General features: G+C 24.7%; 1 protein-coding gene across 1 annotated transcript; it reads right to left on the minus strand.

Moving 5' to 3' along the window:
- Nucleotides 1-5,881: 5,881 nt before the first annotated feature.
- On the minus strand, nt 5,882-22,851 carry LOC145848179 (E3 ubiquitin-protein ligase UBR3-like). Its single transcript, XM_082953838.1, has 10 exons — nt 22,694-22,851; nt 20,063-20,307; nt 17,345-17,538; nt 17,058-17,182; nt 16,772-16,955; nt 16,169-16,313; nt 8,648-8,739; nt 6,619-6,756; nt 6,229-6,451; nt 5,882-6,045 (listed from the first exon to the last, which is right to left on the minus strand). Exons 1-10 carry the CDS (start codon nt 22,831-22,833, stop codon nt 5,882-5,884), a joined length of 1,650 nt encoding a protein of 549 aa, XP_082809964.1. The 5' UTR covers nt 22,834-22,851.
- Nucleotides 22,852-23,806: the final 955 nt, after the last annotated feature.

The following is a 23,806-nucleotide window of genomic DNA, read 5'->3' on the forward strand; positions in this document are numbered from 1 at the left end:
ATAATAAGTTTTCAAAAAATTTCCGGTTTTTATTTTGGAGCAGTAGTCACGTGCTTGTTGAACCGCCCAAGGGCTCGATAAATGTCTCTATTGGCGAACCAGTATGCTATATATATTTGAAAATGGAGAGAGTAGCTTGTCTACCCACTTAGTTCTCTACCTTGTTTGCTGCTTTTGTTGCGTCCTTTTTTTTTGTCCCGTTAACGTGAACGTTGTGTTGGCAAAACAACCTCCATTCCCGTCGGTTTGTTCGCCACAGTTTCTAAAAATTTTATTTTTTTAACGTTCCAACTTTTTTTTAGTTTTGAGTGTTGCTATACAAATATAATTTTCTCGCTAAGTTAACGGTAGTTAAAAAATCTTAATTATATTAGTCTTCATAAAAAAAAAATTAATAAATATTTATGAAGAGGTTTGAGAGCAAAAATTATGGAATATTTTTAAGCATGTTTTTTTTATTGTTGTTTCAACGAAATGTTTTTATTTCTTTGAAATTTTTTAAAGCAGTTTAGACAGCATGGAAAATTAATAAAATATAGAAATAAAACACAGCGTAAAAACAAATAAATTAAATCTTTGCTTTCTGGCTAATAAAAAGTTATTGATACTTAATATAACCATTCATCGAAACTAGTGTTTGTTGCATGTTAAATTGTAACGTACGTAAAACTTATTTACCAGTACTTTCTTACGAATTTTACGTGAATATTTTATGAGACTATTATTTAAAGTGTTCACTTGAACTTTTAATTATTTATTCTAACTTTGAAATAATAAAAACAACAATACAATGATGTTTGACGTTATGCAGATAAATAAAGCAACACTCTATTTTTTTAATTTGTTTGTCTAAAACATTCATAAATACCGAAAAATTACCATATTTTTAAATTAAACTATCTAATGAATATGAAAAGCCTTTATAAAAAATATACACTTTAATATCTGTTTTTTAAGTATTGTACAAAAATAATTAAAATTTTACATCATAGTTTATTGTACAGATGGAAAGCTAAAAAACAATTTATATGTTTAGCTTGTTTTACTTATGTTAGTTTATACGTTACTATGAATAAAAACTTTTGTATGATGCTTAAATAACATTTTTTTAATTTTACCTGTTTTTTAACAATTTACTAAGGGATTTTTTTAGATTTCTTGATCACGACATAGTTACATTTAAACGGCTAAATGACTATTCAAACTACGAAAAGTTGAATTTCAAAAGTTAAAGTTTGATAAAAGCTACTAAGAGGTCACATCTCAAAAAAGTATGCAACAATGTATAGAATACCTATGTTTATCTAACTTTTAAGAATATGACAGTAAAAAAAAATTGTCAAAAAATTTCTTTTTACTAAAAGTAGCCATATTTTAGTAAGTTTCAAAAGGTTTTTACCCATATTTCAAAAAATAGTTGAGCTAAAAAAAAGTTTAAGCAGGAATAATTATTATTATTATGCTTTAAAAAATATTTTTGTTAGAGACGATTAACAACAACTAATAAATATTCAAATGTGAGTTGTCGTGCCTCCTATTTAAATATTTTGAAGATTGTAACAACGTTTTTTCAAAGTTTCATTACTGCAAAAAAAAAATTAACAACCATAAGTTAATTTGTAAATGTTTGGGAAGTAAGTTTGCAAAAATATATTGATAATTTTTTTTAAAGACTTCAAGTGCATCTCACTAATAATATATGTCCAGTTTTGCTTCGACATTAATTTAGTATTGAAACGATACTATTGAACTATCTAAAAGCTACGCTTTTAAACTGAAACGACGAAGAATTCTTATAATCAAGATATTGTTTGAAATAAAAAACACTAGTAAACTAACTGTTTCGTTTTATAACACACTAATAAAATAAAAAGTTTTTTTATTAAAAATTTTCATTAAATGAAGATTTTTTTTTAAGTTGACCATAAGATGAAGTTAAATAAAACACTTACATATATATTATATAGAATATAGACATAGATTATTACTGTAAAACATATATGTTTAAAGAAATTATGCAATTTTTTTTTAGGTCAGTATACTCTAAGTTTAAAATATTCAGAAAAAAATAACATATACAGTTCTTATATTATATTTATAGGTTTCTTAACATGATAACCAAATTTAAAAATTGAGTAAATATTGTTGTTATTGATTTTACTTTTATTTTAAAATGGTTAAAATTGAAAATGATACTACAACAATTTTAACATTAGTTCGCGTACTATAATATCATTTTTATTTAATGTATACATAATGTTGTGTGTTTTTAAAACATAAAAAAGTAGCTTGAATGGTTTTTTAAAATGTTTGTTTACAAACTCTATAAACAAAAATTTGTGGGAATTAAATATTTGTCAATTTAAAAGTTAGTAGAAAAACTTGAGTAGTTAGAATAATGTTTATAACAAAAACAAAGTTTTTTTATTGAACCATGTTTGGCTAGCTTGTTTTTTTAACCTGTAGCAAAATTTTTTTTAATTTAACTTTAATTTGCTCAAATAAAAACTAAATCTAAGCTACGGTTTGTTAATCAACAAAAAATAACTGAAATACAAAAACTTGTTGTACAGGCTAGTTTTACTAAAATTATAATTTCATCGGTCGAATTGTATTCAATTATTTTACAAAAGATTGCAATTACCGTAAGTTCTTTCTTACTTTGAAAATTGTAAATTTTTTGAACGAATTTATTATTTTATTCGTATTTTGGATCGTATAAATGAAATAATAAACATAAACTGTGTCAAAGCGAGTTTTTAGATATTTAAAACTTTTCAAACTAATAATTGCTAATAAAACATTTAAAGTTAAAAATAATGAGGATAATGACAACACTAACCTTGAAACGTACTAAACTTATTAAAACTTAAACTAATTAAAGTTATAATCATTTAAGTAATTTTAACTTTGTTTTTGTATAAATAGTTCTCAGTAAACAAGTCATAACTAATTTATCAGTTAAAGTAATAAAAAATATTATGCTTCATAGAAAAAACACCGAGACGCGACATAATAAATTTCTTTTTTACTTTAATTAGCTAATACTTTCTTTATTTGGAGTTTTTTATGTTCTAAGTATTTTATAATGTATTTTTCAAACAAGTATAGTTTTAAATTATTTTATTTACAATATTGTTTACAATAAAAAGATTCGATATTGGAAAAAAAAAGTTTACTTCTGAAAACTGAAACAAAACGCCAAACTTTTACGACGATAATTGTACAACGTGTGAAATTTTGAGTTTTAGCCGTGTAAGCTTTTCATAGTGTCTGAATTCGAAAAAAAAGATAGTTCTGAAAATTTTCATTAAACGTAAACTTTTTGAGAAAATAAGATATCTTTCAAAGAACAGATAAGATAAAGTACTAAGATAAGCACAGTAAAAGTAGAAAATAAGCCTTATGTGATGCCCGTTCAAGTTTATTTATTTTCCAATTCAATGCTTGGTATCTTGTTAACTTTTAACCAATACGTTTGAAATTTTTTTAAACAGTTTTTGTCATTTAAAAAAACTATATTGTTGGCTTGTATGGTAGTATGATCTAACACCTATTAAAGTTTCTTAATAGTAAAGCAAAGGAGTAAAGTATTTTAAAGGTTATGATTATGGTGTTCTAATACTATTAAACAGTTTAAATAAACTAAGATAGAAAATTATTTCTATTAACAAGCTCACTAAAACCTAGTATTCTTGTAAAAGTAAACAATTAGAATTTTTAAATTTGTTGTAGAACAAAGTAATAATTTTAAGAGTTGTTTATTAATTTGTTATTTCACGGTAAAAAATATACAAATACTAAAGCTAGAAGTGCTGAATATAAATGTTTGAGTTGATTTACTTTTAATAACTTTTACAGCATAAGTTTAGTTTGTTTAATTCAAGTATAAACATATCTATTTTTTCATAACCATTCTACCACAAAAAAAGTATGAAAATAACTTAAAAACGTCTATAAAAAAAGCAGAATTTGAAACTAAAGATTAAATAAGGGTTGGGAAACATAAGGTCCGCCAAAAGAAATCACAGCTAGTATATTTTAGCTTGAGAACAAATTGTGCAAAGCGAATAATATTAAACTTTTTCATCGCAATTAGTTTATAATGTGCTCCTGTTTCGGTTTTTTATGAAATAGTGTTAATAGTATAAATATTTTAAAGCAACTTTGCTTTTAAATCTTTGTTTTTAGTTACGCAACAATCGGGCCAGAAAGATTTCTCCGGTAAATCTTGCTTGCTGACTAAAAAGCTTTCCATCTTAGCTTAAGTACTGCACCAATAAATCTAGAAACTATTTGCTGTAAACTGCATATAGTTTTTTTTTTAGTTTTGAATATAATCCGAGCTACGTACTAATTTTAATACTCTCAAAAATTTTAAGTAAGTTTACCTGATTATACTGGAAAATAATTCGTTTTTATTTAATGAACTAATATTTTTAGCCAATTCAAACTATCTATGTATAAATTTGTACAGAAAACGATACCTATATGTTCTTTAAATTATCACAAAATATCTTCCTTTTAGTATTAAATTTTTTTTAACAGTTCGAACATAAAAATGTTTACAAATAATACAAACGTATAAGTGGCTAAAAAATTAACTTTAATGTGTCCCCTTCTTAATTACGAGCTATAAAACAGTTTTACTTATTATTAACTAATTCAAATAAGACAAATTAAATTCAATTATGACAATGTATGTTTACAATTTTATCCTAACTACAATTTTTCATTAGAAGCTCTTAACCAAAACCAACTAAATTAATAATTAATTTTAACCAAATAAAAGGTATTTCAAAAGTTTAAATTTACTTCTACGTGCTAAAAATATATTTTACGGTATAAAAAATTACAGCAATTTTTCAAACTCAAATTAAGACACTTAATATAAACTACGATGCTTTAAAAAATAACATTATCTTGACTTGAATTATTATGTATCACACCTTTCAAACATATTACTTTTTTTGGATACTAAAACTAAACTAAAAATTAAAAACATCTTTCTTTTTAAAGAAAATAAATTTTAAAGTTTATTTAACATAACAGCTGTATCAAAAATATTTGAGTAGTTTTATGGGATAAATTTCAAGATTAAAATTAACCGAAGAAAAACTGTATTTCGTTATTTTTTAGTTTTGTTCAAACATAAAAACATCAAAGAATTAATACAAATGATTATAAGTATTTTAACTTTCAGCTATTGCAAACGTTACAAGTTATTATATTGATAACAAAAAGTTTCTTTAACATAAAATGTTGAGGCTATCAATTTCTAACAAAAAACTCGAGAAGAAACATTTTAAAGCTTTGGTATAAGTTTATTATAGTACAGTCAAGTTATCCAAACATACTAAGTAACACCAATAATAAAAAAGTACTACAAGATAATATTAAAGTACACAAAGTCTACTTTAGATCAAACAATACATCTTTTTTATACATTTACTGGATAAAAAATATGTTTTATTACAAAATCAAACGTAAAAATGACCATTAAAAAAATATTTGCATAGAAAAAAAATCAAAAAATTTCACTCATCAAAAGTTTAAAAAAGATGACTAAGTTTATAATTCAGAAATTTTAACAAAATTTTTTTTTTCACTCTTGTAGTTTGAGCATCGCTTTGTGAACATTAGTTATAATTTGATAATAAAAGATTGGAAAAGAAGAAACGGAGACTATTTTAATTTAATGATTTAAAAATATTAAAGTTGTAAGTTAAGTACTCTTTTTATTATAGTAATCTTTATTTTGCGTTGTCGTTTTGAACAAAAAAGAGCAGAGAGTTATAAATTTCAACATCATCACAAAATTATGATTAAAAATAAGTTTACTTTTGTCTTCTATTGATAGAAAATAAGTGTTTAAAGAAAGTTATAGCGATTGAAGATGATGCTGCCACTGCCGATAAACGAATTCAAACAAGTTTCTCCTCCACTGTTTTTCAAGCAACTCAAATCTTTTTTCTTGTAGATAGAGCGGTTTACCTCTCCTCCAGCCAATATCTTCTTCACCATTTCCGTCCAAATAAATAGTTCCTTTTGTGAATTTATGGAAATATGAAACTCGAAACTTTCACAAAATATTTTTTTATAAAAACTATAAAGAACTACAATCTTAACTAGATATGTATATTATAGTTAAAAGAAAACTTATGATGTAGAAAATACTCAAAACTTGCAAAAAAAATTACGACATTAATAACATACAACGAAACTAACCCCACAAAGTATATCTGGTTGGCCTAACAACGATGACATGGGCACTATTGACGAGCATGAACACTGAAGTGCGGCTTCCACACTCCAGTGCGTGTCTGCATGTTGAGTGCAAAGTTGCTTGGTTCAGCGTTACTTTGCAATCCTTGTTTTTGTAGCAACAAACAACACCGCAAACGAGGCAAACAACCGGGCTTGAAGGCTCCTTATTGCAATACTTACACTTCTGTTTAAATGTAAGTATTTATTAGTCTCTATGAAGTTTATGTTACTTGTAGTAAATTTTAAAAATACAACAAAATATTTTATGGTATTATAAAAAGAAACTTTTAATTTTTTTCGATAAAGAACTTAATAATCCTAGTAATATGTATAGATTATAAACAAACAAACTTTATTTCTATAGTAGCTAAAGAAGTCTTTGTAACTTTTAGGAAGATTTATTAATGTAGGAAGATTTTCTGGCTGGTAACTTATACCTCGTAAGATAAGTTGTCTAGTCAACTCTATTGACGGTGGTTGATGGTTTATCTGTAGAGTTTTAATATTTTCAAAAACGAATGTAAAATTGATAAAAAAGTGGGAGTAGGCTGAACTGTAAATTGTACTAATATCTATGGATCAACATAAAAAATATAAGTATTATTTATCTTTTAATAGTATGAATTGGTACTAAACTTGTTTTCATAAAAGAAATGGTTTAACTAAACACTAATTAACTGTGTAACACCCTGCAACACCTTAAACTTGATTATCATAGGAAATATAGGAAACAATACTTTTTTTTAACAAAACTTAAGTATATCAAAATATTTTTATTTTATTATCAATAAAACTATACTATCTGATAGCAAAAATATGAAATTCTTATAAAAAAAAATTTAACTTACTTATCCAATATATTTTTAGAAGTTAATTTTTTAGTGTAACTTATTAAAAAAACAACAACTTTATATACATAGATCACAAAGTAATGTTGTAAATATATACATAATTTGCCTATTTAAAAACATTTAAAATCAACATAAAAATTTAAAAGTTTTCAAAAAGCAGGAAGATAAATATTTTAATTAACTAAACTGATTTCTGTTTTAAGTTAACAAAGGTTTGAAACCTGTTTGGTCTTTGTCTTTAAAATATCTTTAGAGGTTAAATTAAAAGCAGCTTCTGACATTTTTTGGTAAAAATATAAATAATTGAAAAAGTATTGACCAATACATCATAAACTAAAACTTAAAGTAAGTTTAAACTATTAAAGTAAGGTTTTTACAATAAAATACAAGTGTATAAATATTGAATATAAAGCAAAATTTGTATAACATTGCACCAAAAAATATTTATTAGTTAGATTAACAAATAAAAAATCAGATCTATGAAAATTACACGTAGTTGTAAAAATTTCTTACAATTTTTATTCTAATGTACGAACTAATTTATTGAAAAAACTTATAATTTTACAAGAGAGTATAAAGTTCAAAAAACACACGTGATGGATTGTAGTTATTAAAATATTTTGAGAAAAACAGTAAATGTGGTTTTATGTAAGCTTAGCGTACATAAATTCTTAATTAAAATTTTGACCAAATTTTTTAATCTGATTTTAAAATTCTTCTTTTGCATTAACAGCTGACTTTTTAAAAATAAAAACTTAAGAAAAAAACATTCAAAATTGGATTTTATAGAAGACCGATACTTAATAACATGTAAATATTTAACTATACTTTTATTATTGTTTAAAATAACTCAGAAACTTAAACTATTTTTTTATTTGAAAAAATGCTCAATGGTAAAAGTATTTAATATATCTCGTATTAATTAGTTGTATGTTTTGATAAATTGTAACTCATATAGTTTATACTTAAAAAACAGGAACTTAGAAATTAAACTTGGTGAATTTTCTACAAGGTCCGTTTTTCGAGAAAGTTTAGAGTTCGATTATCAACTGATTTAAGCTAATAGGTCGGAGCTTAAAAATTAATGTAATATTTTTGTGAAAGTTATCAGTAATGGTTATATGTGTAAAACTGACATATATGCTTTTATAAGTACTATCCCAATGAAATACACATAAAAGCACTAATTTCAGGTATAAAACGGCTATTCAATTAAATCTTTACTTTACCTTAATTAAATTTTGTTTAAGACTAAATAGGTTTTCTTTTATACTTAATGCTCTGCTCATATACCAATGTTTTAATTTTTATTTTAAGAGTCCGGTAACCTAAACAATTATGAGTTAATCAAAATAAAGCTCAGCATTCAGTTATGAACAATTCATTCAATTTTATGTTAAATGCTTATACAGTTCTTGAATGGTGATTAAATTACTAAAAAACCTGATTTATATTAAGACTTTTATTATATTTAAACTAATTTAATAACTATAAGTGTCATATCTTGTTAAAAAAGATCTAAAACTTACTTCATAGAGCCATTTATTGATTAAGCTGTCAATTTCTTTCAACTCAAAGAATAAGTGAAGCTCAACACTCATATAGTTTTCCGGAAAAACACCTACATATAAATATTTATAACAAAAAGTATTCATCCAATTATTTTTTAATCTATTAGCTACTATAAAAACTAAATACTGGAGGTAAAAACTATTGGGACACATTCAAAATCCACCCATTCAAATTCGAGAACCGCTTACCGATCGAGGGTAAGGGTTAGGGGTAATAGTGATAGTGAAAAGTAAATAAAATATAATTTTTTTAAATATATAAAATAAATTAATAAACAAAGAAAAAAAATCGGGTGGATTTTGATAGTATACCAAATTATTCTTATTCAATTTAGGGCGGTTTTTACAAAAAACCATTGAATTTAAAACTTAAAAGTTGATTCATATATAATAAATAATTTACATTAAAAATATAGTATATTTTGTGAAATGTTTCTTGATTGAATGTAAGGCGGATAACTTTGTGCTTGAAATTTACTATACCATTTATTAACACTAAAAATGTATCTTTTTCTAGGGTTTTTAAACTAGAGATTTCAAAATTTATAGTGATATTTCTAAATAGTTTGAAAACGCCAGAATGTTGGAGTGAAAAATATTAACGGAAATATCTTAAAATCTTCACAATATCATTTATTTCATTAAAATTTTAAACTTTTATTATTTACAAAGTTTAAAAACTAGCTAAGAATCTGAAATTCCTTATAAATAATAAGAAAATATAGTTTTTAGTAAAATCTTCTCATTTTTCTCTGTTTTTTAGTTTTTATAATAAATACTAATTTTATTGCCTTGACTCTGTATATCTCCAAAACTGATCTGAGTTTTAAGCTGTATAAGTATCAAGCTAATAAAATACAACAGAACAATATAATAAAGAAAAAAAAGCAATATGAAACCTTCATATTTACACGTAAGTTAAAATATTTAAGTTAAACTATTTACTGTTTCATTATAAAATATACTTATCAAACATAAGGTAGTAGTTTAACTGACATAAAAGGCTGGCAGAAATCAGTTGTTTAACTATTAAAACTAAATCATTTATATAATAGTTATTATATTCATAATGCAAACCACAGAGTAAAACTTATTATTTTACAATCTAATGTTTTTTTAAATAGTACTATAAACAAATAACTTTATAAAATTTATAAACTAAGAACCATCTAAATTCAAAATATTAAACTTTTATCTTGTGTGTTTGATTTGCACGCTACCTCATCCCTAGCCCATGAAGCCACTATTTAATTCTAAAAAGACACTTGACAAAAACGATAACCAATATAAAACCAACGCGTATTCATTCCTTATTTATACTAACACATTTACTTTTAACAGTTTACTTTGTTTTCGATATGTTTTAGATCAGAATTGGCTAACTGCGGTACAGGGACTAAATAAAATTCTTTTTTTTAAATAATAAAAAGAAAATAAGCTTTAGAACCTACATTGCCCAATATCTTTATGGGTCACTTGGAATATAAAATATTACCTGAATTTAAATTAAGAATTAAGTACGTAACAGTACGTGGACGATTGTTTTATCATTAGTGACAGTGAAAGAGTTAGTTCTTTACTATTGGATAAATTGAATTCCCTACATAGTGCTACCATGTTCACCAAAGAAACTGAAGTAAATAATCAAACATCAATCTTTGACGTTTCGATCAAAAGATAAGATGATAAAATTATCTCGTCGGTATTCAGCAAACCTTTGTTCACTGGTCAATATCTAAATTTCCAATCTTATTGTAGCACGAGAAGAAAAATTGGTTTAATTAAAACCTTATTTCACAGAGCTAATAAAATATATTCTCAAGATTTTTTTCAGATTGAACTTAATGTTATAAAATAAATCCTACCAAAGAAGGGATATTCTAATCCTTCGATCAATAAGAATTTTTAAAATTGAAGTTAACAGATTAAATTGCATAAAACCTTATGGTCCTGAAAAATGTCCAGTTCTTTTGATTTTGCCTTATGCAAGTTAAAAATTGAGTCAAATGGAAAGAAACATTAAGAAATTAACGGAAAAAGTATACCGTGCTGCTAAACCTACAGTAATTTTTACATCAACTTCTGTTTTGAGTCCTTAGGTAAAGACCTTATATCTAAGAAACATAAAAGTTGCGTGGTTTACACGTTTTATTCTGTTGTCCAAACAGTTATATTGGTCAAACCTCTAGGCACCTTGAAACGGGAATTAAAGAGTACATTCCAAAGTGCGTAAGAGAACATATTAAAAATCAGACAAAGACAATTAGTATACCAACTTCAAACGCAATGAATAGATCTTTTATATCAGAACATTAAGTTAAAAATCCGATTTGTCAAAGATATTTAAATGAAACAAAATTTAAAACGTTAAGAACTTGTAACAATATTTTTGACCTGGTCAAAATTGAAGCCATTTACATTCGTTCAAAAAGTCAGAGTTATTTAAGCAGAGATATTTTGATTATTCATTATCCTTGTTTAGTTAATTAGTCGCCCTCATGTTGTATTAAATTATGTTTGTTTAGAACTTTAACTAATTTTTTTTTGCTTGATTAACTAATTTCTGATGTAATTATGAGGCTAGATAAATTTTAAAAAAATTATTTATTTTGTTACAATTGTATCTTACTGATGAAAATTTGTTGAAACACATGTGTTGAATAAAAGACTTTGTCTTTTTTTAATTAACTAAAATAGCAGACTAATGTTCTGAATAAAAAGAATAGTTTTTGTGGTAAATTTTGATGTTAAAAATAAAAATTAAAGTTTCTGTGGTAAAATTTACATTTAAGTTATAATTTAATGACAACTCATTACTTATACAGTCTTATTGCTTATTTAATCAAATTTTATGATTAAATTAGTATTTCTGTACTGTTTAAAAGTTTTAAAATACTGCGGCCCGCATTTCTGTATGCAGTGCGGCCCACGGACTGATATGCCACTTATAAAAGGATGACAACCCTGTTTTAGATATTAAACATAAAGTTTACTATTTAACGGGTATTAAAAAAGATGTATTCAAAAAACCAGCTTCAAGTACATTAATATTTCTTATAAGTAATCTAATATAATATCAAGGCTTCAAACTCAAGTTAAAAGTTAAAATAAACTATAAAAGTATTAACCAAAGTGTTTAAGGATTTTTCGTGTAATTAAAGATAAGTTAAATGTAGCTAGTTCGATATTTTATACATTATCTCAAAGTATTTGTTGTGGTTTTGTCACTCTTATATTAACTTTTAGCTTAAATGTGACATAGTTATTTTCAAATTTAATTCATATTCATATAATTATCTTTAAATTTTATTCATATAACTATAAAACTTTTTATTTTCTTATGATTACAATTGCAACTTTTACTGTATAGCTTTATAACCAGGTATGTTTAGATAGTGGTTTAAAAAACTTTTTTACAACACTTTATTGAAAAACTATTAGTGGTATAAATACATCTTACAGCTTTACAATCACAAAGTTAAAAAACATTTCTTAATTATAGTTAATTTATAATTTATAGTTTCAAGCTCTTTTTCTAACCCAAGGTTTTCAGAGAAAAAGTTTTATAAAGTTTAAATAAAATAAACAATTTCAAACTGTTTTTAACATATTTAATAAGAAAGTTCTTGTTTATTTGAACTTATGCACACAACAACCTACTTTTCATTTCCTGGCTGAAATAAGAATTGTTTTATTGAAAAATTACACAGTAGCCTAAAATTCAGATGATATTATGTTACGAATAAAACTAAACATTTCGATGTTGTATCAGATTAACAGGTGGAAACTCAATTGAACTTGGATACCAAGAATTTAATGCAAAAACTTTGGTTTAAATTCCTAGAAATATAATATTTAATTGGAGTGATTTTTAGTTCTATAATTTTTGTTGAAGTTTAATTTATAAATTCTTTAGAAACTTGTTTTAAAATTTGTATAAAAAGAAGAGCTTCGCATAACATTAACCGGAAAAAAATAGTATATCATAAACTTTTTGTATATTAACAGTTATATGTTAATAAGAGCAAATATTTTCAAACTGAGAATTTCAATTTCTTTAAATCAAAATATTATGCTGATGAACTTTTCTGAACTATGATAACTAAAATTAACCAAGCTTTATAAAAACAAACCACAGTTTTACCTTATAAAACTAATTTGGGGTATTTCAATATTTAATATCTAATTATATTAATATTTTTTCATTTAATGTTTTGATTTGTTTGTAGGAATAACAGCTTTGCATGAAATTTCATTAAAAAACTGTCAAGTTCACAATTGCAGCAAATAGTTTTACTGAAGTTGTACATAACGTTCAGTCAAATTTAACTATAGCGATGAAAATGAAATCATAAACTTAAGGAATAAATAAGAGTTTAAAGTCATTTTTGTTGGATTGCTTTTAAATGATAAAAAATTAAATTTTTTCCAGTAAATACTGAAAGTATCAAAACTTCGAAGTTAAGAAATTCTATTACTTACTTAATCACTGACATAACCATTTTGAGTTTTTGATATCTAAACATTAATATATTAATAGCTTTAAGTCATCTTTTACCGAAAAAACCATTATGAAATCACTAATAAGTAACAGCCTAAAATTTTTAAATATATATACTTTTGTATAAATTCTTACTATATCATGGTTGCCACTGATCGAGCTGAGAAAAATTTCCTGACTTTTCCTGACTTTTTACCAAAATTTTCCTGACTTTTCCAAAACAAACTCTTAAAATAAACTTATTTTAAAATACATAATCTAACACTTAAAACTATATAAAGCTTTCAATCTAATTTAATACAGGACAAAAACAACATTTTTTTGCTGAACTCTATCATCAAACTTCCAGTACATCATTTGAACCATCTGTGTATGATTGATGTTTGTAATAAACAGCTCTATCAGCAAAATACTTGTATTATTACCTTATAAACACAGCTTGTCTGAAAAAAGACACAATTTTTTAGCATTTCCTAGCATAAATGTATCTAGATAAACAAAGGACATATAAGGAACTTATACAATTAAACCTTGAATTAATAACGAATTTTCACAACTAAAATCTTAAAACAATAACAAATTTTTACATTTGAAACCTTAAAACAATAAAGAACACAATTTTTTAGAATTTCCTAGCATAAATTTATCTAAATAACAAGACGACATATAAGGAACTTTTACATTTAAAACCTTAAATCAACAAGGAACTTTCACAGCTAAAACCTTAAAACAATAACGGACTATTACAATTATAACCTTTAAACAATAAAGAACTTAATCAAATACTGTTTTTTCAAATGTATGTACTTTGATAAAATACTTTGATTCTAAAATTATGCTAGATAAACTTTTGTGTATATACCACAGTTTCAATATGGAAGTGTCCTTGCTACAGATCATCAATACTAAAAAGCTTACAAAATCTGCTTGTTCAAGTAGGGTACTTATTCAATATGTTAATAGAAAATTTTTGCTGTTTTATAAAGGATATTTTACTAATTTATACCAGATAAAGGCATTGGAAATAAAATAAAATATTTTTGTAAATTTATAGGAAAATTTTGGAATTTTTTCTAACTTTAAAGGACTTTTAATTAATTTTTACCATTTGAAGGCTTTGGAAAACAAGGAATTTTGTAAATTTAAACTGACAAAATCTGACTTTTTTTTTAATTTTATCAAATTTCCTGCTTTTTCCTGACTTTTTTTCAAAACCCCCCATTTTTTTCCTGACTTTTGTCATTTTTTTAAATTTTTCCTGACTTTTCCTGATTTCCTGACTTTTCCTGATTTCCTGACTTTTCCTGACCGAGTGGCAACCCTGCTATATGCTATCAATTGCCGAAAATGTGTTTGTTTAATAATAGTTTAATGATTAAAAGATTTTTAATTAATATTAAACAGAGTTTTACAAAAATAAAAGTATAGAAAACATTAAACATTTTAAATAAAGAATTAGTTGATTAGTTATTACTTCTTAGGGAGTTCATTAAAAGGGCTTTACTAGATCTTTAACATTTTTCGTCCTACGAAAAGACATGTTGTAAATTAATACTGCGTATTAAAAAATAAAATGTTCTCAGAGTAAAGTAGCGTGCATTTTTATAAATTTAAGTCTTAATTGCAACCATAAAACTGAAAAAGTTTTTTATTATTAACACTTAAAATACAAATAGTTTTAAAGTTTAGTCATCTTTGTGAGATACTTTTGTTATTTTAAGGCAGAATTTCAAGTAAATACAAAACCAGAAACAAATTTCTACTTGGTTAGGTTAGACTTATAAGATGTATTTATTCTCAACAACTCTCGATTGTCGTGACTTTGTAAACTTTAAATAAACTACTTACACAGGGTTATTTTATAAAAATTAAAAAAAAACAATACGTTCACTTATACTAGAAAAATTGTGAGTATAAAAGAAATCGATATATCTTTAATTTTTGCCTATTGTTGGCGATCACGAAAAGTTAAAATCCTGATGTTAAGTTAAGAGAACAGCTATCAAGGGCAAATGACTGGAAAATTTTCAAATCAAGTTTTAAAATATTTTGTGATTTTATGTCCTTTTCCCTAATATCTCGAAATTAAAATCACAAACTACTTGTATTTTCCATATAAAAACTTAATTTTTTTGATATGTCATAGTTTTACATATATATATATATATATTAAATTTAGAAAAAAAAGCAGCACAACTATACTTTTTATGAAACACTAGTATATTGAAGTTATCATAAATATTTAAAGTAAAATTTTCAGTTTATAATAAGTTTACATAATAATATTATATGTGCTACTTAAGTATTATCAGAATTTTTATAGAGGTTAAAAAATATTTATTAAAATTTATTATTTTAGACGTTTTTGGTGGTGTTACATTACTGTAACTTATTAACCAATAAAGGGTTGCTAAAGGTTTTTTGAAAAATGCTCTCATGTTTTCTAAATTACTTCCAGATTTTTGGAAAGTATGAGTTTTTTGGTCTATTTTAGTGCAAATTTAAACTTGAGTTCTAAAATGCTATAAAAGTATTGAAAATATACTGTAATTCTACTTAAAAAGTGTTTTACAATAAAAAAAATTATATACAATAGAATTTTCTTTTCTATCATAAGTTTAGCTATTTTACATGTAAAAATTGTGTAAAATTCCAGGTTTTTTTCAAAAACACTCAAACTCCAGGTTCTTTTTGCAAAAATTGTCAAATTCTAGGCTTTTTAGCAACCCTGCCAGCAAGATAAACACGAAAAAACATGATGATAAAACACTTTTTATACCTTAAACTCCATCAAAAAAATATAAATTTTTTGCAAATAATTTTGACTAATTTACAACACAATGTTTAAATTTAAAATAGTCAAATCTTTTTTAGTCAAATCTTTTTTATTCAATTCTTACAATGAAAAAAATCTATTAAATTATAAAAAATTAACAGATTTATTTAATGTATTAAACACAATAAAAAACTACACTTACCTAAAAATTTTGCGTAAACTTTCGCAGGTGAGTCGAGGTATTTACAGCTTAGGTCTTCGTGAGTTAATCCAAACATTTCATATTTCAATAAAGCAGCTTGTTTTAAAAAAACTTCCATCATAGTCTCTATGTGCGTTATTACGGACTAAAAAAATATATTCTGAACTATTGTTAACTAACAAAAAAATCAGCTTAAGCTTTTAAATTAAGAATACAAAAGTTTAAGTAATATCTTAGTTATATGATCACTTACCTATAGTTGTAAAAATAATAACAAGGATGTTTAAACTGAATATTATAGTTTATATAACACGATTAACTGAGTAAGAGGCTTTTCTATTATTATTAGATATGTAAGTTGTGAAAACCGCGAAAACAGTGCAGAAAAACGGTATAATTTTTTTAACACCAATTCATATAAAGTTTAAAACTCTATATTTTTTATGTGCTAAAATCAATTAGTTAAGCTAAAAAATAATTTTAAGTGAATATAAAATATATTTAAGTATAAAAATTATCAGTTTCACATTTTTCACTACTTGCTTTTTTCGTTGAACCGATACTATTTTTATAAGAAAAAAATTTCAAATTTGAAATAAAAACCTGGGGAGAAAACACGGCACCTGGTCGGCTAAGGCAAATGTCAGTAGGCCGTAAAGACAATTCATCGTTAGCAAAAAACTCAGCAGTCGTATGATGTAGTAAAGAAGCCACTATTTGGTTTAATAAGGAGTGAGATTTATTATTTGACGCATTTTCTTCGGTACAAACCTTTCGTTTCCATGCACTGAAAGCATTAAAACAACGCATAAACAACATTACGTTTTCTTCATAAAAATGATTAAAAACAGATAAACTTGAAAATGTAACTAAATTAATTTATGCTCACTTTCTTTCTTCTTCGGAAAAGTGACGCAAAACGAACACCAATGATTTAATATAGGCCATTCTAAAAACTAATAAAAATGTTTGTTGAAAATGATCAACTGATTCAGGCTCTTCACGAGGTAAAATCTAAAAACAAAACTTTCCAAAATATATAAGTTTGTTAACAACTAAGCTAAACGTGATAAAGTAACGTAAAATATAAACTGCCATTGTAGTTGTTTTTTATTATGTTGAAATATCAAATTATATCTAATGGGTCTAGAATTTTTATTGATCTATTTTACCCACACTTATAAATAATGACATTGGATCACAGAATAATATTGGCGTGTCGTTGTAAAGCACATTTGTTTCTTCAGTACTTAACCTGCTTAACAAGCTCATACTTTTTGGTTGTGGGTGTTCTTTTGATATTGAGTGTAAATAAACATCTGTTTCCCGCTCTGATATCGCAACTTTCGCAAACATCTGGTACAAATCACCTAGGTGTTAAAAATTTATTAAGTTTTCGTATTTACCAATAACACTTGATAATATAACAAAGTAGTTAAAGAACCAGTTTCTTGAAATCAAAAAAAAAGTAAAACAAGCGCAAACTTAGGAAATATATTATTCTCAAATGATAGCTCGCTAAATTTTTATTTTAGCTTTGATTCTAACCCAATTTAAGGGATACGCGACAATTCAAAATCTTAAAAAATTAACTGTTATGCCATACCTCAAAAATTAATAAGTGTTTAAATAAAATAAAAAAAGTGGTAGTAGATTTAATTAATAAGATTATGATATAAAAAACCAAATTGAAATTAAAAACTACGAAATAAGAATTATAAAAATTACTAAAAGTTATTATATTTCAAATCTTATTTTAGTCATATCTAAAAAATAGTTAAAAGTTTGCAAAATAAAAAAACGGTCTGTAGGTATTAATTAGACCTCATACGTTCCTTTATTTGTTTCAAATATGTTTTTTTTTTGAGTTGTTGCCAGAACAAAAAAAAATAAGAATTTGATTTGTCAGAATTTGAATCGTCGTACACCCCAACTTAAGGTCTACAAGTTATGATTATTAATTAGACTTACAATTAGGATTTAAGTTAAGTAATAACTTATTACTAGTGCTCTTTTATAGCTTACTTTATAACACTTTTGGATTTGAATAGATATTTTGTATTGACTATTACAATTATTTTATAAAAACTGCGGCCCACGAAGATTGTTTTCTTTAAAGTGCGGCCAGCGAGCGAAACTTTTCTAAAAAGTTGGTCTGCAACTTATAAAAGGTTGCCGAACGCTTAATTAGACGAGCAAAATCACACTGTGAAAAAATTTACACAAGAAACGATAAAAATCATGACTCAAAAAAAATTCATAAAATTTCTAAAACTGATAACCATTCTTAAGCTAATAAGTACTGTTATCAACTTTCTGAAAATTAAAATACATGCCTATAAAGATTGCGAGAGAAAATCTTTGAAAGTATATGTTTTATGAAAACGATTTAAGCTTGAAAAGACTAATACGGAATGTTAAAAGATTTAGAAATCCTATTAGACATTGTTATTCAGTAAATAAAGAAAATACAGGTCTCGACTATTTGATAAAAAGGAAACCTAATACATTTCACAAGATAGAGTTCTATTGTAAAACAGTGTTCCCTCTAAAAACTTCTCTGTTACAACAAAAACATATAGTATTGTACAAAACGTTACTATTGGGTAGTTTATAGAACTATGTAAACAATTTAAGATCAAAATATTACGTCTGTTGAATATAATTGTATATTATTACTCGTCTTAAGTCCCACTCATATATTTTTTTCTTTGACTTACAGACTATAAAATTCGAGTGCAAGTTTCCAAAAAAAAAGTAAAACTTCAATAGAGGTTCTAATTTAACTATGTTAGTCTTAATAAATAACTTATCTGTTGCCATTAAAATTACTAATAAAAATTAATTTTTAGCTTACACTACCGTAGAATAAAAGCATTGTTTCAAAAACTTATAAATACTTCTTGTCACAGTGTGTAAATAAAAATCAAATCTTTGAAACAGATATTGCAAACTATTTTTTTTACTGCACCCTTACTCAATTTAAAAAAAATAAAGTTTAGAAAGTTCACAAAAAAATGTAGCAAAAATAAAAATCGTTTAATATTTGATAATATCTTTTTACAATTCAAATGTTTATGTATATTATTAAGAATTGTAATTGTACCTGAAAACTTTTTCATTAATTCGATAAAGATTTATTTTGATTATAAATAATTTTGCAAAAAGTATATAAAACAACAATTACTAAAATTTTTAACTATATGCTTTATTTTTATTCATTTTAAAGTAATGTTCGACATTATTCTATAAAAAAAATAGCTTTGTACAAATCAAAAGATAGGTATTAAAACTCTCTTATTTTGTTTAGTTAATACATCAAATGTTTAATAAACAAAACAAGAAATCAAGTAAACAAAACCTTGTCCTTATTTTTTACTTTGACACAAACAAACGTAAACAACTGCTGAATTTACTTTGCTTTATTTTTCTAATTGTTATTAAGTTTCTTAAGGTACTCTTGCAGAAGAGATATTAGAGCATAGATACTTAAACTTATCTTTAGATATGAAACTAAAAAAGATTACATTAAACATTTTGCTTAAAAGAGACTTTAACCAGCTTCATAAAACTTTGTTTTAACTTTTTTTTGTTAGTGTTAAAGCCGATCGTCAAAAACAGGGTTAATTTCTACTAAAATGAATATTTTTCAAATTTCATATATTTTCTTAAATTTAGCATTTTTTGTCAAACTGAGTTTTTACAATACAATATTAAAGCTTGATAAATTTCTAATTAAATTATTTGTACTAAGTTTTTAACTTTTGTCACATGGTCTGATTTGTTCTTTGTGGTCCATTGCGTAGTCATTAACATTTATTATCAGTAAAATTAAAAATAATAAAACTAATATAGTATGTGCAGTGCAGAGAAAAAAAATCTAAAATAACTCACGTATTGGAATACTTCTTTTAACGAGCATTTTATCAAAAGTTGTGTATGAGGTATCAGTAGAAAGTCCTTTTAGTAAAGATATAATGTTTGATTGAGAAAATTCTTCGTGGCACTGCATAAGACGCGCATGTATATTGTAGCGCAGAATGCCATGAAAATAGTACTCAAGTTTTTCAGGAAAGTCAGGGGCATCTTCGTATAGTGCTTTGTATATTTTCATAACTATTAATTCTGGATAGCTTTCTCTGAAAAACATCATGTTTTTTCTAAATCAACTCGATTATTGCAATAATAGAAAAAATATTATAAGCAATCGTAAAATAGAATGTATGTTATCTATTTTAAATGGCGAGTTTTTTTTTAAACTTAAAAACAGAAGTTACAGTGTGATACAGACGTTTTTTATGAATTAGAAAATTATCCGAGTACAGTTGAAAACTGCGATCTAAAGTAATATGCACAGAAAACCTGTTCAATTATATAAAAAAAGCCATACTTTTTTATAAAATTTTTTTGTTCTTTAAATCTAAAACTCCTAAATGAATTTTAGTATACTGAAACTACCAGAAAATTAAACCATAATAACAGTAGATTTTGGTTAAATATACAAAAACAATTTAAAAGTTATTATAATAGAATGCATTAATAATCAAGTATGCACAGATTTTTTATTCATTGATATGTTGTCCACAATGATTTCAACAATCGAGAACCTTTGTTACGAAATATTTTGCTACTATGGTTATTCCTGCGTAATACCATTCTTTAGTTATGGTTTTTTTATTTTTCGTATAAATATTTACGTATATGGATTAGCAGTAAAGATAAAATCTAACAAAATCAAAGAAATTAAAACATTTTGTGGTTCTATAATCCATTGAATTTGAACAATAAACTTATTTGTATTATATATAAAAAACTAAGGTATGTGGTATATGAAAATTAAAAAAAATAATTGTAGCATAATGATATCTTAAAACAATTTTTTTAATACGTATCCAAAAAATTTTCAGCACTAAACTGAACCGCACGACCATCAACAACAATTCTTGCCACATTTTGCGATCTAGTTTCGTCCTTACTAAAAATTAAGTGTTTTAAAGACTATTTTGTTATTATTTTTTGATGCGAAGAACTTTATAAGTAATACATTATCTTTTTTAATAACTCTAATGTCTTTCTCACTGCTGTAAAATTCTTTTATACCTAAATTATTACTAAAACCGGTTAACCTTATTTATTGTAAACATGAATTACAATTCAAAGTGTTGATAGTACTTCTTCTAAAAATACAGTAATAAACAATGAACTGTTTTATCTGTAATTGCAGAAATTAAAAGAGAAATCAAAAAAGTATAGATGAGTAAAAATTAAGATTTGGATAAAAATTTCAAAAAAACAATTGACCATCATTTTCTAATTCAGTCATATCCCCGTTACCAAACTTTTACGTATGTATCGCAATCTGATACAAAACTTTAAAATGTTTGTTATAACAACAACAGTCCGTTACAAGTTTATTTCAAAAACCACTATAATTTTACGCTTATCTGAATGATGTAGCTATATAACAATAAAAACTTTGAAGCAATAGAAAGAAATCTGTTACAAAAACACGATTTTTAAAATCATGCACTTTTCGGTGCTAAGAACTTTGTTTCACTAATGACAATAAAATTACTTTCTAATAGCTTTGGTGTTCCTTTAATTTAAAAAAAAAGTATATTACCATGTTTGATAGAAAACGCAAAAAAATATTTAAACTTAAAAAAACAAAGATATGGTTTTTGGTTTAGTAAAAAAAATTTATTAAACTATAATTATATACAAAATATTATTTTCTGCAGAGAAAAGTCTAATTATCAGTTTTTACTACGACCGTTGATATTTTAACATACGAAGTAAAATTTTATCAAAACTTAAACTTTTAACTATAAAAAAATTTAATTTTATTTTATAATGGAGTCCGTTTATAATATCACGATATAATAATAAATACTAAGGTCTTTATCGAAAACTAGATTCCTAAGTAAATAAACAGTGCTAGATTTTCAAATAAAAAACTTTAGATTATGTGAGTTAAAAAAAAAAAACCATTTATGACAAAATTCAAAGAACAATAACGTTTTATACATTAAAAATATTATACGTTTTCTTAAAGTATAAAAACTTCTTATAGATTCATGAAAAACGAAGAATTATACATAAAATAGTATTAACTTGTCATCAGTTTTCGTATATCTTTGTGTTGCATTAAAAATATGTCATTGTGGTGTATTACTTAAAAATATTTTAACGTTTTTGGAAAATTCAAAATGATAAGATCACAATATAGACTTATCAAAGCTTTATATTGTTATCAAACAAATGTCTCTACTCAAATGCTAAGGATAATTATTTTTCTTATATTTTTATTAAAAAAAAGGTGTACAGAGGTAGGAATTAATGAAAAATCAAACTAAGGTACTTTGCAAAAATACTGTTTAGAGTTTTAGTAAAAATACCTTGTTTAAGTTTGTTCTTTTTTGTTACATGTAAAATATTTTTTTTTAAAGTTCTTTGAAAACTTTACTTCATCATAAAGTTGTTATCTAAAAAATGTTATTTAAATGCATTAAAATAAAAACCAACCGCATGTTAAATTTATCGTAAAAATCGGCAGGTAGAATGAAATTAGACTGGCTCCTACACATCGGACACTGAAATCCGTTTTGAATTACGTTTTCATAGGAAGTGTTGCCGCTGCCCACAGTACGTAGGTAGTCTTCCATACATTTGTGATGTACATAGTGGCCACATGTGGATATATGAACGCCTTTACAACATGTTTCTGATGCTATCTCTGCTCAATCAATTTTACATAATATCAAACGTTTAGTAACAGTAACATGTCATAGTTGTTTATGTTTGTTCTCAATTATCTAACTAGAAATATATAACTACTTTTTCAGTTTACAAACATCATTATTGTAACCAGTAAAACTTATATAAAGCTAACTTAAGAAGGCATGTTTTTGTAAAAAAAAATGATCAAAGCTATTTTCTATTTATATCAGCTATTTTATAGTTAACTATATACATTGTTGTCTAAGTACATTATTAAATTAACCATCAATAATACAACATGTGTTTAAAAAACTATCTAATCCAAAAGTTTTACCGTTCGAAACACGACCAAGTGTGTAAAGTTATCAATTGTAAAACATTTTTACTGATACTGTTTACTTTATTCTAACAATAAATTTTATTTTTTATCTATTTTGAATTCAATTTAATTAATGTAATTAAACAGAACTTATGTAAACTTGTTTTAATATAAAATATTCAATAACTATTACATACATTACATGCTATTGAAAGACTCTTTAATTCAGTTTAGTACACTATAAATGACGTATCTTAGTAAGCTGCTTAATAATTTAATTATACAATAAACGACAGTTTTTTACAGCTGTTTCATATATGAGATATTTCTATCTCATATAATTATCAGAAACGCTTTAGTTGATTAGAGATGTTTTACAGAATTTTATAAATTTAAATATTAACAATAACAATACTATAACTATTATAATACTATTAAACACATTTAGATATAAAGATCTCACCTATGACACAATTTTAAAAAACTGTCGTTCATTGTGTAATTAAGTATTTAGCTCAAATTTGATTTTTTGAGCACTATTGACCGAAACTTTAAAATAAAATTATAAAAATTGGGTTGCTTAAACAAGACGAGCGAGT

Source organism: Thalia democratica, unplaced genomic scaffold (assembly GCF_965202585.1).
Source record: "Thalia democratica unplaced genomic scaffold, ktThaDemo2.hap1.1 HAP1_SCAFFOLD_1280, whole genome shotgun sequence".
In the NCBI taxonomy this organism is placed as follows: Eukaryota; Metazoa; Chordata; class Thaliacea; order Salpida; family Salpidae; genus Thalia; species Thalia democratica.